The 19,350-nt window shown below is 38.7% G+C and overlaps 1 protein-coding gene across 1 annotated transcript in view; it reads right to left on the bottom strand.

Annotated features, from left to right (window-relative positions):
- Positions 1 to 6,064: 6,064 nt before the first annotated feature.
- The window catches only part of LOC138352675 (uncharacterized), a 17,833-nt gene continuing 4,547 nt past the window's right edge, over positions 6,065 to 19,350 (bottom strand). Inside the window, exon 3 of the mRNA XM_069305251.1 lies at positions 6,065 to 6,428. Within this exon, the coding sequence (XP_069161352.1) occupies positions 6,065 to 6,428 (364 nt within the window). The remainder of the gene's footprint in view (positions 6,429 to 19,350) is intronic.

Genomic DNA, 19,350 nt, shown 5'->3' with positions numbered 1-19,350 from the left:
ATAGGAGCTGCCTCGTATGGGCCAATAGGCCTGCTGCAGTTCTCATTACTACTATCCCCTTCACCTGACTTTCCTCCTCAGCTCTCTCTTGCCTATTTATTGCCTGCCCCTACCTCCTCATCACAATCGACTTGAGAATGGTCCAGGACGGACCGAAACGTCGTCGTCCCTTCAATTTCAAGTGTGTGGTCTGGTCAACATACTTCAGCCACGTTATTGTGACTCATCGCCTGCAAATGTAAGTATTATTGCGAATTTGGTAATACACTTTAATAAGATTTACTGACTGCATTAAAATATTTTTTTTATTAATTCCAGGTTTTACTGTTTCTTTGAATTACTTTTCAAGTAATTAAAATGTAATTGTAAATATTTTCTAATTAATTTGAATTAATTAACAACAAATAAATTACTAATTTTATTAGGTAATTTATAATCGTTTAAATTACCAATCAAGTTCAATCAATGTGAGCTTTAATATACCAATGTGCTTTAATATACTTACTAGTCTCTCTCATCTTATTTTTTTCTTTCTTGCAATGTATCTGTTATGATTTTATTAATTCCGCTAGAATTTACCTACTTAAAATTATCTATTAGATTAGGGACCTGCCCGAAATGTTGCGTGTACTAGTGGCTTTACAAGATTGTAAATACCATGTTATGTATTCTCACAAACCCAATGTGCCTTCTTGTTTATACATAAATAAATATATAAGTAGCACGGGCTATGGTAAGCAAGTTGAGGACTTACCTGGCACCGGAGCGGGGCAAGTAGCACGGGCTATGGTGAGCCCGTTGTGGACTTACCTGTCACAGGAGCGGGTCTGTAACTTATCCAAACAATGATTGTTGTTTGTGGTTTTAGATTCAGCTACTCAGAACAAAAGTTCCAAGTAGCACGGGCTATGGTGAGGCCATAGTGGAATTACCTGGCACAGGAGCGGGGCTGTGAAAAAACAATCATGGTTGTAGCTGCTTTTATAGCGTGAAGTCAGGTGTCTTGGGGAGATGTGTATACATTGGGTAATAACTTCTTTGTTACATGATCGCTCACCACATCTGGTAACCACTGCTCTCAGGAGATACTGTTAATACTTTAAAGAAAACATAAATACTGCTATATGTTCATAGTTTAATATCCGTTATAAAAACATATTACAGTTATTTACAAACTACTGAGGTAGTCGATGAGATTGAATTTGGGGTCTCTATTCATGCGATGTAATTATGATGCCGCATGAATTATAAAATGATGCCGCCATTTCTACAAGAGGTCTGCAGATCCTGAACCATCCTACTCAGTCTTCTCTAATTATGGTTACCGGCCACTAAACCATTATAGTCACCACTACTACTAGATTTCTGCTGACCTAAATGACACCATCTCTACTTACATTTAGGTTTATGGGAAATCAAACTATATGGTAAACCATCTCAACAATAATTTTCAGACTACGAGGCCTACACGACAAACAATTGCAAAGATCACACTCATCGCCAGGATTACTATCATTATGACATCAATGAGCTGAAATATGCATTAAATTATTCAACAAGTTTAATGTTATTTTGTTGAGTGTTCTGTTGTACAGCAAAGAAATAAATCTATATAATAATTGTTAAGTTTATTATTAATTATCATTTGCATCATTAATATCATTGTGGTATCATAACGTTGAAAACGATTCAATGTGTTTCCGGTTGCTTGACATGGTTAAGATGTATAATGTTGATATGGTTAATATATCTGGAAGAATATATTAACTTCTGTCAATAATATTGATGAAAAAAGATGTATGTAATTAATTAATTTTATAGAGAAAATATTTGTATATATTGCGATTTGGTACTGAACCTATGAAACGATTTCCGTGGAAATTGTATGCTTGCTTTAGGAGGCATGCGATGTATAGACGTATATTTTAAGAACACACTACATGTCTAATAACATTTTGACAAAAACTAAATTCTACATAACAGTTTCCTATCAAATACAATACAGTAAGTTCAGATTGAGATGTCAGCATTTAAATATTTTTAATATTTAAATGTATTTATATTTAAATAAAATTAAATATTTATATTTAAATAAAATAAAAAAATATATTTTTTTTATGTATACTCTATACAGACGTTAGCTGGATGGAATAGAGTTGGATGGGAAGGGGCCACGACTCGCCGAGCCAAAGCATCCATTTTATAAATATTGTCGGTTCTTTCCTCTGATGCAAATAAGGGTAATATATGATAATTTTACTAAAGCTCGCATTAATGCAAGGTTAAAGTGATATTAGTTTATCAGTAGAGTATTCTGAGTGTTGATGAAATATATTTACTGACAATTTTAGACGAAAAACTTATATCAGCCGACGAGGGCTAGTTCACTGTACTCACCTATTTGTGTTTGCGGGGGTTACGCTCTGGCTCTTTGGTACCGCCTCTCAACTGTCACTCAACTGGTGTACTGATTCCTGAGCCTACTGGGCTCTTTCATATCTACATTTGAAACTTTGTACGGAGTCAACCTCCACCACATCACTGCCTAATGCATTCCATCTGTTAACTACCCTGACACTGAAAATGTTGTTTCTAATGTCCCTGTGGCTGGCTCATTTGGGTACTTAGTTTCCACCTGTGTCCCCTTGTTCGTGTACCACCCGTGTTAAACAGTTTATCTTTATCTACCCGAATGGAGCCAGTTGGCCGAGCGGACAGCACGCTGTACACGTGATCCTGTGGCCCCGGGTTCGATCCCGGGCTTCAGCGAGAAACGATGGGCAGAGTTTCTTTCATCCTATGCCCCTGTTACATAGCAGTAAATAGGTACCTGGGAGTTAGTCAGCTGTCACGGGCTGCTTCCTGGGGGTGGCAGCCTGGTTGAGGACTAGGCCGCGGGGACACTAAAGCCCCGAAATCAACTCAAGATAGCCCTGTCAATTCCTTTGAGAATTTTGTATGAAGTGATCTTGTCTCCCCCTTACTCTTCTGTCTTCCAGTGTCGTGAGGTTCATTTCACGCAGCTTTTTTCTCGTAACTTATGTCTCTCAGTTCTGGGACTAGCCTAGTGGCATATCTCAGAACTTTTTCCAGCTTCGTCTTCTGCTTGACAAGGTACAGACTCCATGCTGGGGCCGCATACTCCAGGATTGGTCATACATATACGGTATAGAGAGTTCTGAATGATTCCTTACACAGGTTTCTGAAGGCAGTTCTGATGTTAGATAGTCTCGCATACGTCGCAGATGTTATTCTCTTGATGTGGGCTTCAGGAGACTAGGTTGGTGTAACATCAACTTCTAGATCTTTCTCTTTGTCAGTTTCATGAATGACTTTATCTCTCATTCAGTATCCTGTGTCTGACCTCCTGTTTCCACTGTATAGTTTGATGACCTTGCATTTACTCGAGGTGGAACTTTAGTAGACATTTTGTTACAGCATTCATTCAATCTGTCTAGGTCATCTTGGAGCCTCATATTATCTTCCGCCGTCTTTTTCCTCTTCAAAATTTTTGCATCATCAGCAAACAATGAAAGGAATAAATCTTTTCCCTCTTGAAGTTCATTTACATATATCAGGAACAGTGCCTAGCGCCACTCATGCTGTGAGTAAACATGCTGCCACAATGACAACAAAAAGGAGGCATGGTCCGGGACTATGCCTCGGGACACTAAGCCCCGAAATCAACTCAAGATAACCTCAAGATGCAGTATATAGCGTATAAATTAAAGAGGAAAAATGTGGATAATAGAATAAAGAACATAATATGTATTGAATAATAAATAACTGTTCATAAGAGTGTTAAAGGGAGTTTTATAACACATTAAGTATAGTTACTTAGAATTTGTCAGGATACGCATGAGAATAACAATAAAAACTATGTTTCAAGAATTGTAGGAAATTCAGGAGTTTGTATCAAGTGTGACCATCACGCCTCAACACGGAAGATTTCACTGACGCCTTTGAGATAAATTTAGCTCTGATGGCTTCGTGCCGCGGCTAATTTGTCAAACAGAATGTTTAATATTATTGTGCTTATTTGAGATGGTCTGTAGAGACTTGCCGGAGAGGTTAGGGGTGTGGTAAGCAAATGTTTCTGGAAGGATGGATGGATGGGTGTTTATAATGTTTAGGATGGATGTGGTGAGATGAGCAAGTCCACAAGGGCCGTGACGATGGTTCGAGCCTACGTCCGAGAGAATCCCAGACGCTGCCTTAATCGACTGAGGCAGTCGATTAAGGCAAGGAAGCGTCTGGAATCCTCTCAGACGAAGGTTAGAACCCTCGTCACGGCCTTTTTGGATTTGTTCAATTGATGCATCATGCTATTGTGATTTCTGTGTGCGGTGGGGTGAGATTACGAGTGACACGAAAGTGGTGTTGGAATAGTGAGGATAATGTTAGGTAATGTAAAGGGTGTGTTAATGTGAGAGAGTGGTGAGAAATTGACGAAATGTGTAGGATGAGTGAGACATTGGGTAGCCATAATATTGGTGGGGCGAAATAGCCTATGCAATAGGTTTAGTATTCACCTAGTTGTGCTTGCGGTGGTTGAGCTCTGCTCTTTCGGCCACCCTCTCAACTGTCAATCATTCAACTGTTACTAACTACTAGGATTTTTCACACACACACACTCACACCCAGGAAACAGCCCGGAACAGCTATCTAACTTCCAGTTACCTATTTACTGCCAGGTAACAGGGCCACCAGGGTGAAAAAAAATTTCCCCATTTCTTTCTGCCTGGTCCGGGAATCGAGCCATGGCTACAGAATTACGAGTCCTGCCCGCTGTCCGCTCAGCTACCAGACCCGGGTGAGTGTGTACTGTAGTGTGGGTGAAGTTATCTGTGGGACTGGTGTAATAAAGTGTCGATAAGGTGACTTCTGGGATAGATGTAATGTAGAGGGTGAGGTCAAGTAGTGATGTGGAAAAATCAAATTAGTTATGAGTGGGCAAAAGCTGGCATTGATATGGTGAGGGGGCAAATTGTGGGTTCTTGACCTTAACGAGTGGCATACTATGCAGAAGAATGAAATTTTGTTTTCGAAATTACATTGTAGCAATATTTTATATCAGCATATATCTACAACATAAACTGACAGAGGTGATTTCACGGATGAAGCTATGTCTTAAGTACTAATATTGGGGAAATGGGTTGTACAAGATATAGCGTGAGTTTGAAGCACAAGGTAGGAAACAATGAGGATAAAACTAGGTACTTTTTGGTTTTACTTTTGAATAATGCTTCATAGGCCTAAATATAGGTATAGATGGTTGGACAATATTCATTAGGGATTGAGTTCCAAAGACTTGGTTCTTTTATTTGCATGGAATGTTTGCACAGATTTAGTTTGACTATTGGGATATGCAAGAGATATTTATTTCTGGTAAGGTGTTCAGGGGGTTCTGTTACACCTATCAAGTAAAAAGTTTAACATCATGATTAGCAGTTAGGAGAAAGGATTTGTACGTGTAAACAGCACATGAGAATGTGTGGAGCGAATGTATGTTTAACATGTTAAGGGACTTGAACAGAGGGGCTGTGTGTGTTGCGTTCAGACAAAACACAAGAGCTTGTTATAGTTCTGATAGCAATTTTAGCAGAGCGATGATGCGGTTGAAGTAATTTACAGTGGTTGAACACCATGCACAGATACCGTATGTAAGATAGGAAATGATTAGAGCATAGTATAATGAGAGGAGAGTAGTGTTAAGACATCTTAACCATGTCAACCAACTAGTAACATACTGATTCGCTTTCAGCGTCATGTTCCCAAATCAATATTATTGATACAAATTGTAATTAATAATAGTACAAATGGTAATTTATAATAGATTTAAAGTCATTATATATAAATATTTCTTTACTGTACAACATGACACTCATCAAAACAACATTGATCATGTTGCAACCATTAAAAATGTAGTTCAGGTCATTGACGTCATGATGATGGTGCGATCTTTGCAATTGTTTGTCATGTAGGCCTCATAGTGTGAAAATTATTGTTGAAAGGGTTTGGTTTCCCATAGGCCAAAATGTAGGTATAGATGGTGTCATTTGGATCAGCAGAAGTCTAGTAAAGGCCGGTAACCGTAATTAGAGACGAATGAGTAGGATGGTTCAGGATCTGCAGACCTCTTGTAGAAATGGCGGCCATAACGGTGACGGGGAGCGTAGTAGACCGGGTACAATGGTTCAGGCTCAGGTTCTGCAGATCTCATGTAGAAATGGCGGCCATAACCATGTCTTTGGCCGTAGGAATAAACTGGGTATGATGGTTCTGGCTCGGCAGACCTCTTTCCATTGTGGAAACTGTGAAAGTATGCATGGTAAGCACTACCGTAATTGCTCGTCACGTAACTAGGCTCCGCATCTCGCTTCTCAATCTCAGAAGCGCAAGTGGCAGCCACCAGAATCACAAACCCCCTATATATGAAAAATCACAAGAACAGTTATATAATATTTAGCAGAAAAGAACTGTATTTATATTCTTGTATATGAAATTTGCTGTTGTGTCAAAAATTGTAAAATTATATGCTCTTGTGTCAGGATTTGTAAAATTATATGCTATTGTGTCAGAAAAGTGTCATAGAAAGATTATATCTGAAACGTGTGGTTGTATATACACACTTGAAAATGTGTAATATTCGTTGAAAAAACAAAAACAAAAAAAATCTCCTTTCTATTTAGCCTGCAGTACTGAGACTTGGAACAATTGCAGCTCTTTTCATATACAACTAGTCGAAAATTATTGGTTGTTATTTCATAACTTTTAATAAACTAATCTAATGCCTCCTTAAAACATATATCTTCACTCGTGTAATCACCTCTGTCATTTTATATTATATTTATATGATGATATAAAACATTTGTACTACGTAATTTAAAAAAAAAAATTGCACCCGTCTGTATAGTATGCCGCTCGTTTAGGTCGAGAACCCACAATTTATCCCTCACCTAAACAATGCCAGCTCTAGCCCTCTTATAACTAATTTGATCTCTCCCCATCACTACTTGACCTCACCCCCTACACTACACCTATCCCAGAACTCACCTTGTCTATACTTTATAACACCAGTTCCCACAGATAACTTCACCCACACTACACTACATTTAATGCATAGGCTATTTCACCCCACCAATAATATAGCTACCTTATATCTCACGCATCCCACACATTTTATCACTTTTTCATCAATCTCTCACATTACCACACCTCACACATTACCTAATATTATCCACACTATACCAACATCACTTTTGTCTCACTCATAATCTCACGTCACCACATCCATCCTAAACATTAACACACCCATCCATCCATCCTTCCATAAACATTTGCTCACCACACCCCAATCTCTCCGGCAAGGCTCTACAGACTATCTCAAATAAGCACAAAAAAATTAATCATTCTGTTTGACAAATTAGCTGTGGTTAGAAGGCATGTGAGCTAAATTTATCTCAAAGGCGTCAGTAAAATCTTCCGTGTCGAGGAGTGAAGGTGAGGCAGACTTGAGACAAACTCCTCTATTTCCTTCTTGAAAAATGGTTTTTATTTATAATTCTGACGCTATACTTATTGTGTTTTAAAACTCCCTTTAACACTCAAATGGACAGTTGTTATTATAATAAGAATTTTACGTGGTTTTGTCAGGGACAGGCAACCTGTTCATTTATACACAATAGGCATATATCGAGATCCCCTAAAGGTCGAAGTTCTGACCTTCTCTGAGATGCAGCCCCACAACAATTGAATATCTCTAGTATACCTATATATTTAACGAAACCTCAGTGCATGAATAAAGAAAATTCTTAATTATAGTCCTTCACAAACGGCACCATACTTCCATAGGATCCAGCAACACAAGGTGAGTCAGTGAATGTGGCCTCAGCTGGTACGATACCCTTATAATACATAGTGCCTTACCGGAACACTTAAAACAGTATACAGGTAATGCCTTACCCCAACTGAATGTTTGGAATAATTAAGGACTTATATCACAGAGAGTGAGAGATGGATTACTGACAGGCATTATGAGTTTAATGAAGTCAGATTGATGCTAAATGAAATGAGTATTTGGAGAGATTTTGAGCGAGGATAGGGCCAGATTTTGTTGATGCAGAGTGTGAACATAAATATTCTACGCCATATGATTAATTTATATTAAATTTGCTGTTATCTACTTCATCATTCTAATTTTGTGATATATAATGTCTTTACAATATATAATCCTTCTATTTTGTGATATATAATGTCTTTACAATATATAATCCTTCTAATTCTTGTTAAATATCCCTATCTTGATGCCTAAATGAAATTTTTTATGTAGATTGCCAAACTCGTATTAAGTGCAGCCGGCATTGAAATGATTAGCTTAAATTGTTACCAATTCTTTCTGATTCTGATAATGCCAATGTCTACATGTTATTCATTTTGTGAAAATGTCTTATGTAATTAATAGCTATGCTTTTTTATGTAAAGTATCCAAATTATAAAAGTACTACTATATATGTAGTACTCAAATGATACTCAAACACCTGTAAATATAACTGATATCAACACGAACGTGGCAGATTTTGAAAGAGAAATTGATACTATGCCCATGCACTCAGCCCCGGGTCCAGACTCATGGAAATCAATATTTATAAAGAAATGCAAAGTGCCAGTAGCACAGGCACTCAGTATAGTGTGGAGGAAGAACTTGGACACAGGGGAAATACCAGAAGCGCTTAAAGCATCAGACATTTCCCCTCTACACAAGGGTGGTAGCAAAGCATTGGCAAAGAATTATAGACCAGTTGCACTAACGTCCCACATAGTAAAAGTATTTGAGAAAGTATTCAGGAGTCAGGTCACTAGATTCATGGAAACCAATGACCTCCACAATCCAGGCCAACATGGATTTAGAGCAGGAAGATCATTCCTCTCACAGCTACTTGACCACTATAACAAAATCACTGAGGCATTAGAGGAAAAACATAATGCAGATGTCGTGTACACAGATTTTGCAAAGGCATTCGACAAATGTGACCATGGAGTGATTGCACACAAAATGAGGTCAATTGGTATAACTGGTAAAATAGGACGCTGGATACTCAATTTCCTGTTGAACAAAACACAAAGAGTAACAGTCAATCAAGTAAAATCGAGTCCGAGCACAGTTAAAAGCTCTGTACCTCAAGGTACAGTCCTTGCACCACTGCTGTTCCTTATTCTCATATCAGATATTGACAAAAACACAAGTCACAGCTTCGTGTCATCCTTTGCAGATGATAAAAAAATTAGCATGAAAATTACCTCTGCTGAAGACATTGATAAACTACAAACAGATATTAACAAAGTTTTCGATTGGGCAGCAGAAAATAACATGATGTTTAACGGTGATAAATTCCAGGTACTCAGATACAGTAAAAATGAGGATCTGAAACATAATTCAGGGTACAAAACACAATCGAAATTGCCCATAGTAGGAAAACAGCGTGTCAAGGATTTGGGAATAATGATGTTCGACGACCTAACGTTTAGAGAGCATAACCAAGCAAGTATTGCGTCAGCCAGAAAAATGATAGGATGGATTACGAGAACCTTCAAGTCCAGAGATCCCATCACAATGGTTGTGCTCTTCAAATCACTTGTGTTGTCCCATCTTGAGTACTGTTCAGTACTCACTTCCCCCTTCAGAGCAGGAGAGATTGCTGAAATTGAGGGAATACAGAGAACATATACGGCACGCATAGACGAGATATAGCACCTAAATTATTGGGTTCGACTCAAAGCTCTCAAAATGTACTCACTACAAAGGAGAGGAGAGAGATACACTGGAGGGACAGGTCCCCAAATCTGCACAGTAAAATAACAAGGTACTGGAATGAACGACATGGAAGAAAATGCAGAATAGAACCAGTGAAGACCAGAGTTGCCTTGGGCACAATCAGAGAACACTGTATGAACATCAGAGGCCCACGGTTGTTCAACGTCCTACCAGCGAGCATCAGAAATATTACAGGAACAACCGTGGACATCTTCAAGAGGAAACTATATTGTTTCCTTCAAGGAGTGCCGGACCAACCGGGCTGTGGTGGGTATGTGGGCCTGCGGGCCGTTCCAAGCAACAGCCTGGTGGACCAAACTCTCACAAGTCAAGTCTGGCCTCGGGCCGGGCTAGGGGAGTAGAAGAACTCCCAGAACCCCATCAACCAGGTATCAACCAGGTATGAATAAAGTTTGAATTTGAATTCGGGGCATGTCCCTCCAGCTATCACCCTCTATCGTAATCTCAATTCAAGCTATCCATCCTCCTGCAAAATCAATATGGGTAGTGGCACCCCTCCTTGACGCCACTGGTCTTAGATAGAAGGCTGTCCTGCAGTCCCTTAATAGGTACACCTCAGCTTACTAGTCTTGTACATCGATTATTTAAGATCCTTCGAATTCTGGATGTCTGCTTCCTGAATACCAAGGCACATACTCCATTCATGAAGTATGTAGGCGTGGAGAAGGTGGGAGAACGTACATACATACATAGCTTCATACAAGAGGGTGGAACATACTCCATAGATGGAGTATGTCCAGGTCTAGGATTTCACAGCATGATCCACCTTTTTAATTGACGGTGATTAAGAAGGTGAAAGCTGTGTGCAGTCGATGCAATCAGCGAGCACACAAATGCCAACACAGAATCGACAAAAGACCTCTGAGTGATATCCATTAAAATGTTAGGAGAGCATAAATCTTAAATGTTAAAGAATATGAAATACATAACGCATTCATGTCTTTTTCATTTGGATCACTTCTCTTGCATGTTTAGGCAAGTTGTGCATTAAGCATAGACACAGAGTTCTCCCATATTAACAGGAATTTGATGAAAGAACGTGAGTAGCCCCTCACTATGCTCTAGTTGCCCTTGAGAGGTGGTGATCTTTGGGGATTGAAATAGCCCGAAATTACCATCACTTTTAAGGGTCTGAGTTGTGGTGCAGTGGGTTAGAGGCATACCAGTTATGCCAGGTGTTATAAGGTTTCTGAGCTGGCTAGGGTTCGAATCTCCTGGTGGTAAAGTGTTCTAATGTTGCATAACTTCTCTTTCGTGTTTAGCCAAGTTGTGCATTAAGCATAGACACAGAGTTCTCCCAAATTAACAGGAATTTGATGAAAGAACGTGAGTAGCCCCTCACTATGCTCTAGTTGCCCTTGGGAGGTGGTGATCTTTGGGGATTGAAATAGCGTGAAATTACAATCTCTTTTAAGGGTCTGAGTCGTGGTGCAGTGGGCTAAAGGCATACCAGTTATGCCAGTTGTTGTCAGGCTTCTGTGCTGGCTAGGTTTCGAATCTCCTGGTGGGAAAGTGTTCTAAGGTTGTATAACTTCTCTTGAGTGTTTAGGCAAGTTGTGCATTATATATATATATATATATATATATATATATATATATATATATATATATATATATATATACATATATACATATATATTATTAAATATGACCAAAAAAGTAAGATTAATAATTCTAACATGAATTTTCTCAATCTTTCGTACATTTCTTTTCACTGTTGTTGGTAATACAAAAATCAATTCTCAAAAATTCATTTTTATTTCTAGTCTGACGCGACACTTGAGCGCGTTTCGTAAAACTTACTACATTTTCAAACACTTTAGTTTAAACATGAGAAACATTCAGCCTACTCACGAGAAACTCTACAGACACAAAACAGAACGCTTTAAAAGAGACCAACGTCGTCTATGCCTTCAAATGCCCTCTTGGGGACTGTAAGCTCCAAAAACCCAGTATATAGGCAAGACAACAACATCTCTTTCTAGGCGTTTAACGATGCATAAGCAACAGGGCTCCATTAAGGAACATATAATCTCTTCCCACAACCAAACCATCACCAGAGAAATCCTAGTAAACAACACAGAAATCATCGATAGATAAAGTGATAGCAGACGGCTTGACGTTTGCGAGGCACTACACATTAAAAAGTCAACACCAGAAATCAACAGCCAATTAATGCACAACTTTATTCTACCCACCTCAAGACTCCGCTCCAATATAGAAGCATCAAGAAATATGGACCAATAGGCTTTCTACAATCACTTCCATTCAATACCCATTGTTTCGTGTTCTGTCTTGTGTTGATGAATTTAATACCCTATTAATACCACCTCACTCAAATGTAGATATAAACAAATCGGAGATGTGTAAGTTCTGTTCAGTTGTGTATGTGTAAACTAAAGTCTTTGAAAATGTAATAAGTTTTACGAAACGCGCTCAAGTGTCGCGTCAGACTAGAAATAAAAATGAATTTTGGAGAATTGATTTTTGAATTACCACCAACAGTGAAAAGGAATGTACGAAAGATCGAGAAAATTCGTGTTAGAATTATTAATCTTACTTTTTCGGTCATATTTAATAATATATGTCTACAGGAAAGACTAAATATATCTATATATATATATATATATATATATATATATATATATATATATATATATATATATATATATATATATATATATATATATATATATATATATATATATATATATATATATATATATATTTATATATATATATATATATATATATATATATATATATATATATATATATATATATATATATATATATATATACATATATATATACATATATTTATACATATATATATATACATATATTTATATATATATATATATATATATATATATATATATATATATATATATATATATATATATATATATATATGTATATATATATATATATATATATATATATATATATATATATATATATATGTATATATATATATATATATAAATATATATATATATATATATATATATATATATGTCGTACCTAGTAGCCAGAACGCACTTGTCAGCCTACTATGCAAGGCCCGATTTGCCTAATAAGACAATTTTTCATGAATTAATTGTTTTTTGACAACCTAACCTACCTAACCTAACCTAACCTAACTTTTTCGGCTACCTAACCTAGCCTAACCAATAGAGATAGGTTAGGTTAGGTTAGGTAGGGTTGGTTAGGTTCGGTCATATATCTACGTTAATTTTAACTCCAATAAAAAAAAATTACCTCATACATAATGAAATGGGTAGCTTTTTCATTTCATAAGAAAAAAATTAGAGAAAATATATTATTTCAGGAAAACTTGGCTTATTAGGCAAATCGGGCCTTGCATAGTAGGCTGACAAGTACGTTCTGGCTACTAGGTACGACATATATATATATATATATATATATATATATATATATATATATATATATATATATATATATATATATATATATATATATATATATATATATATATATATATATGTATATATATATATATATATATATATATATATATATATATATATATATATATATATATATATATATATGTCGTACCTAGTAGCCAGAACGCACTTCTCAGCCTACTATGCAAGGCCCGATTTGCCTAATAAGCCAAGTTTTCATGAATTAATTATTTTTCGACTACCTAACCTACCTAACCTAACCTAACCTAACTTTTTGTGCTACCTAACCTAACCTAACCTATAAAGATAGGTTAGGTTAGGTTAGGTAGGGTTGGTTAGGTTTGGTCATATATCTACGTTAATTTTAACTCCAATAAAAAAAAATTGACCTCATACATAATGAAATGGGTAGCTTTATCATTTCATAAGAAAAAAATTAGAGAAAATATATTAATTCAGGAAAAATTGGCTTATTAGGCAAATCGGGCCTTGCATAGTAGGCTGAGAAGTGCGTTCTGGCTACTAGGTACGACATATATATATATATATATATATATATATATATATATATATATATATATATATATATATATATATATATACATATATATATGTCGTACCTAGTAGCCAGAATGCACTTCTCGGCCTAGTATGCAAGGCCTGATTTGCCTAATAAGCCAAGTTTTCCTGAATTAATTGTTTCTCGACTACGTAACCTACCTAACCTAACCTAGCCTAACTTTTTCGGCTACCTAACCTAACCTAACCTATAAAGATAGGTTAGGTTAGGTTAGGTAGGGTTGGTTAGGTTCGGTCATATAACTACGTTAATTTTAACTCCAATAAAAAAAAATTGACCTCATACATAATGAATTGGGTATCTTTATCATTTCATAAGAAAAAATTAGAGAAAATATATTAATTCATGATAACTTGGCTTATTAGGCAAATCGAGCCTTGCATAGTAGGCTGAGAAGTGCGTTCTGGCTACTAGGTACGACATATATATATATATATATATATATATATATATATATATATATATATATATATATATATATATATATATATATATATATATATATATATATATATATATATATATATATATATATATATATATATATATATATATATATATATATATATATATATATATATATATATATATATATATATTTAGGGGTACCACCACTGGTTTAATTAAAGGGACCCACATCCTCGAAGAAGAAAATATATAGTGTTCAGAGAAGACCTTGTGGATTCTCACTGAATACTTTAATCTTTTCCTCTCCTACCACCCCTATTATTTTTTTTTTATTTGATTTTATTGCAATGCTACAGTTTACAGAAAACACACACTTATATAACAATATACCAATCAGTGTTCGAAGACTTCGTCCAGCTCCTCGGGTGTCGGGTGTGTACCCAAGATACAGCACGCATTTCCCCTCTGAACAGCGACACTGAGGCGCTGGAACATAAAACTGGCCGCTCTTGGGTCTCTAGTCTTCCCAATGAGTTCCTTGCCCAGCTCCTTCAGGAACTTAAATGCACATTTACCCCAGGCGCCCAGAGTCTCAGAGCCTATTGGCACGAACCTGTAACAACGTTCTAGGTCCCTGTACTTGTTAGTTTTCTGGGTCTCCCTGAAGGTGGCCGCCCCGCCTCCCTCAGCTGCGCTGTAAGGTAGATAGGTATCAGCCAATGTGGATGCACAAGTGTAGTCCCACACGACCTGTTTACCTTCCCTCCACGGCTGCAGGGTGACTCCATCTGGGCGTTTTTGGCTGTTGTCAGGTCTGCACAACTGAGGTTCCCTTTGTGCTGGACACCCAGCTGTAGCCAAACTTCTCTTGATGATGTCATTGACTGCTTCATGTCTGGCAATCTTTCCCTGTGTCTTACGACAGATGAGACCATGGCTGCCGTATTGGTCTGCCCGTGCATGGTCGCATATACACCGGTGCTCGGTGGAGATAGGGGCGGCAAGGCGCAGAGCAACACCAATACTTAGGGTCCGATGGTCCAGGCGGGTGCCCAAGGCGGAATTAGGGACTGCCAACAGGAAGTCCCCGGCATGGGGCGCTTGCACAGCTAGAAGACGCGCTTTGTCCTTCCTGGAAGCTGCCTCCAGCAATGATGTGGCGATGTTCTCCACTATGGGGCTATCCCAATTGGACTGTTTGCAGTCATTTGGAAAAGTCGGTCGAGGATGAGAGTTGACGAGAGTGTCCCACTGACCGGCTCCTTCCGCGAATTTGGGATCATGAATCCCAATAGAGTCTCTTAGGTGTTCCGGTAGTATTTCCTTAACTAATTCACCTGTTGCACTGGTCGAGGATAAGAATGCTGGCAATGCTAACTGTGTCGCCTTGCGAATACCTATTCCCCCGAGTCTAACTGGGAGCGTTGCTTGATCCCATTGGTCATCTTGCAGGGAGAGGTTTAACACTTTCACGGTTATTGACCTTAGGAGTGTGTCATATTCTGTTAATTTTGGGCTGTCGAAGGAGGGAGCAAACCTTAGGAAATAGGTCAGTCTGGGCAAAGCCAGGCACCTTGTGAGAAGGTACAAAGCATCGTGGGCGTCCAAAGCCCCTATTCTTCCCTCCATCCTCCTCAGGTCGTTCAGCTTTTCTTCGAGGACTACCTCAATGGCGCTCGAGCCCAGAGGTGCCCCTAGCAGCACACTGTCGGTGGGAGCGATCACCTGGGCTCCTGGCAATATGGTTCGCACTGCATCTATGGTTGGTTGGCTAGATGAGATAATTTCACACTTTAATGGGTTTAGGGTGAATCCTAACTCCTCTCCCTTAGATTTCACTAGCTGTAGATCTTCTAGCAGGGACTCCTGTGTCCCTGCCAGGGTGCCATCGTCCAGGAACCAGATGTTGAGTTCGCTGGTCAACCTGCTTGTGACCTCTTTAACAGCCATGCAAAAAAGAAAAGGGGCAAGTGGGTCTCCCTGCTGGACACCTTCTGCAGAAACAACTTCATGTTCCCCAAACAGCAGCGTCGATTCCCTACTGTACCCTGCTGAGACGAAGGGGAGTAGAGAAGGAAAGCTTGTTCGAACTGCTTCCAGTACCACATCCCTTTTTACCTGGTTGAAGGCATTTTTAAAGTCTAATTTAATTAATGCCTTATTTTCTGGGAGGTGCTTGATATAGGCTCGTGCTGCATGAGCTGCTGCTTCACAGCCATGGGGGACACCAAAACCTAGTTGATGGGGTTGAAGCATCGTCGTAGCGTCTACGCTAATTTTTCTGACAGCTGCCCTAGCAACAAGGCGCCGAAGTGTGTTACCCACGGCAATGGGTCTGACTCCACCATCTTTCTTCTTGAGGGCACAAAGGGATGCTCCAAAGAAAAAGGGTTTAATTGTATCTGGGATCAACCCAGAGAGGCAGTCGTTGACAAACTTCGTGACCTCTGACAATAGTGTCTCGGCAACTTCTCCGAGAACTGGGTTTACCATCTCCTTCAGGTGCTGAGGTCTTACTCCAGTGTATCCCCCTGCCGAGCCTGGCGGAAATGACATGATGGCTTTGTATACCTCTGACGCTTGGAGGACTAAAGGTCCCATGTCTGGGACATTTGTGTCCTGAGCAGTGGGTTCCAATGGTACTCTAGGAGGGTGCTTCTCTCTCAGCGAGTTGGCGGTAGCGGTATTTCTAGGGGCGATTGTGTCTTCACTGGTAAGTAACCTAATTGCCCCTACTGTGTTGCCCTCTTCAATTTTTTGGGTCACTTGTGTTCCTAGTTTAAAATTGTCATTGGAACTCTTGGGTCTGCCACGACGGTTTATGCGTTCAGGAGGGATGGGGATCAAGTTGTCAGCTCTGGGGAAATTATTTATTGCCCTAGTGACTGATGAGGCTAGTGACTTGCCTCCTCTTGCAGGAACGCCTAAGCAAATATTGCCAAACAGGAGCCAACTATGCCAAGCTTTGATGGTGGCTGCAGCATTAAGATTTTCAGACCGTTCATTTACTTTCTTTAAAAGGTCTGTATATTTCCCTGCTGCAAATGGGCGCGCTGCTTTAGGAATGTGAGGAAGAGTTCTGGTGGTGGATGCTTTGATGGCCCCCAGGAGGTCATCTGATGACATGAAGTTTGCTGGGATGTGTGGGGGTGCTGGGGGGACCTGTGGGGCTTCTCTCTCTTTACAGGTTCTGTCCATGAACCCTCACAGCTGTTGTGTTGACATAGGGTTCCATCGTTTCTAAGGCTGTGTGATTCGTCACAAACCCGACACGTTCCTCTGAGTCTGGGTCCTCTGGTTGCACGTCTGGGTACACTGTTCCCAGGACCCTGTTCTTGGCTGAGGGGTTCCTGGCTAGTTGGTGGAGTCCCCTCCATCCCCCGGGCGGCCGGCGTGGGAGGGATGACAGGGGTGGTGGCGGCAGGGGTGGACACGGGTGGTGGCAGGAGGGGTGGCTAGCTGTCCCTCACACTCACCACTCCTATGATTACTTGTGTCTCCCTCCCTTTTGGGAGGAACCTGAATGTCTGCTGTGACCTGTGCCATATCTGGGTGCATGGAGGGTAGCACATCCCTGCCACAAGCACTGTGTGGGCGGTGAATAGGTGGGTGGGAGACACCCAGGCGCAGAGTGGGCTGGGTGGTGGGATGGCAAGAGGTACTGTGGTGCGGTCAGGCCGGCGGGTGGGGAGGAGATGGGGGTTGACCGGGCCTCGCTCAGCTTGAGGGGGGGTCTGGGTGACACTTAAACACTGGTATAATTTTCTTGTATATCACTGCACAATGGTGAATGAATCATACACTTGTAATCCGACACACTGTGAGCTCTATTAGCTCTGACCATGATTGCTGATTTTTATTTTCGTTTTTCTTTCCCAAACGTATTTCTATAAACACTGGGTGGCACATGGGTGACCCCCTCTCGCCCGACCGAACAACAACACCCCCTCCTCCCCCACACCTTAGCCTGGGAGACCTAGAGGGCGCCAGCGTGGCCCTCACTGCCGTTGTATTCCATACCCTGCACACCCACCTGTTTTTATCCGTTTTTGTTGAGATGGTCCACTCTGGGCACCTTCCGCCACTCCTGCACCTTCCCAGGACATTCACACAGCACTCTGTGAAAGCTAGGCACGGTGACGTCAGGATGTCCCTAGGTAATGGCTCAGTAAACAACAGAGCCTCCTATATATATATAGGAGGCTCTGAACAGAGCCTATACGTATATATGTATATATATATATGTATACATATATATATATATATATATATATATATATATATATATATATATATATATATATATATATATATATATATATATATATATATATATATATATATATATATATATATATATATATATATATATATATATATATATATATATATATATATATATATATATATATATATATATATATATATATATATATATATATATATATATATATATATATATATATATATATATATATATATATATATATATATATATATATATATATATATATATATATATATATATATATATATATATATATATATATATATATATATATATATATATATATATATATATATATATATATATATATATATATATATATATATATATATATATATATATATATATGGCGATCCAGAGGGGAAATGCTTGCTGCGTCCTCGGTTCCTGTCCAGAAGCGGAGGAGCTTCAAGAGATCCATAACCTTTAGGCATTTGTCTTGTATGTTTTGTAACCTTTAAATACACAATTAAGGAAAAAAAAAAAAAAAGGAAGGGGTGGTAGGAGAAAAGCACACAGAAACTGTATTGGAGGGGACCTACGTTCCCTCCAATGCGTTATGTGTGGTTTCCTCCGAGGCTATGGGTCCCCCTTCTTCCAGCCAGAGGTGGTACTCCCTTCCCTATTAATATATATATATATATATATATATATATATATATATATATATATATATATATATATATATATATATATATATATATATATTTTGTTTAATACAATAGGGAAGGGAGTACCACCTCTGGCTGGAAGAAGGGGGACCCATAGCCTCGGAGGAAACCACACATAACTCATTGGAGGGAAT

Source organism: Procambarus clarkii, chromosome 54 (assembly GCF_040958095.1).
Source record: "Procambarus clarkii isolate CNS0578487 chromosome 54, FALCON_Pclarkii_2.0, whole genome shotgun sequence".
NCBI lineage: Eukaryota > Metazoa > Arthropoda > Malacostraca > Decapoda > Cambaridae > Procambarus > Procambarus clarkii.
The sequence above is the reverse complement of the archived record's forward strand: the minus strand, read 5'-3'. Positions and strand labels throughout refer to the sequence as shown.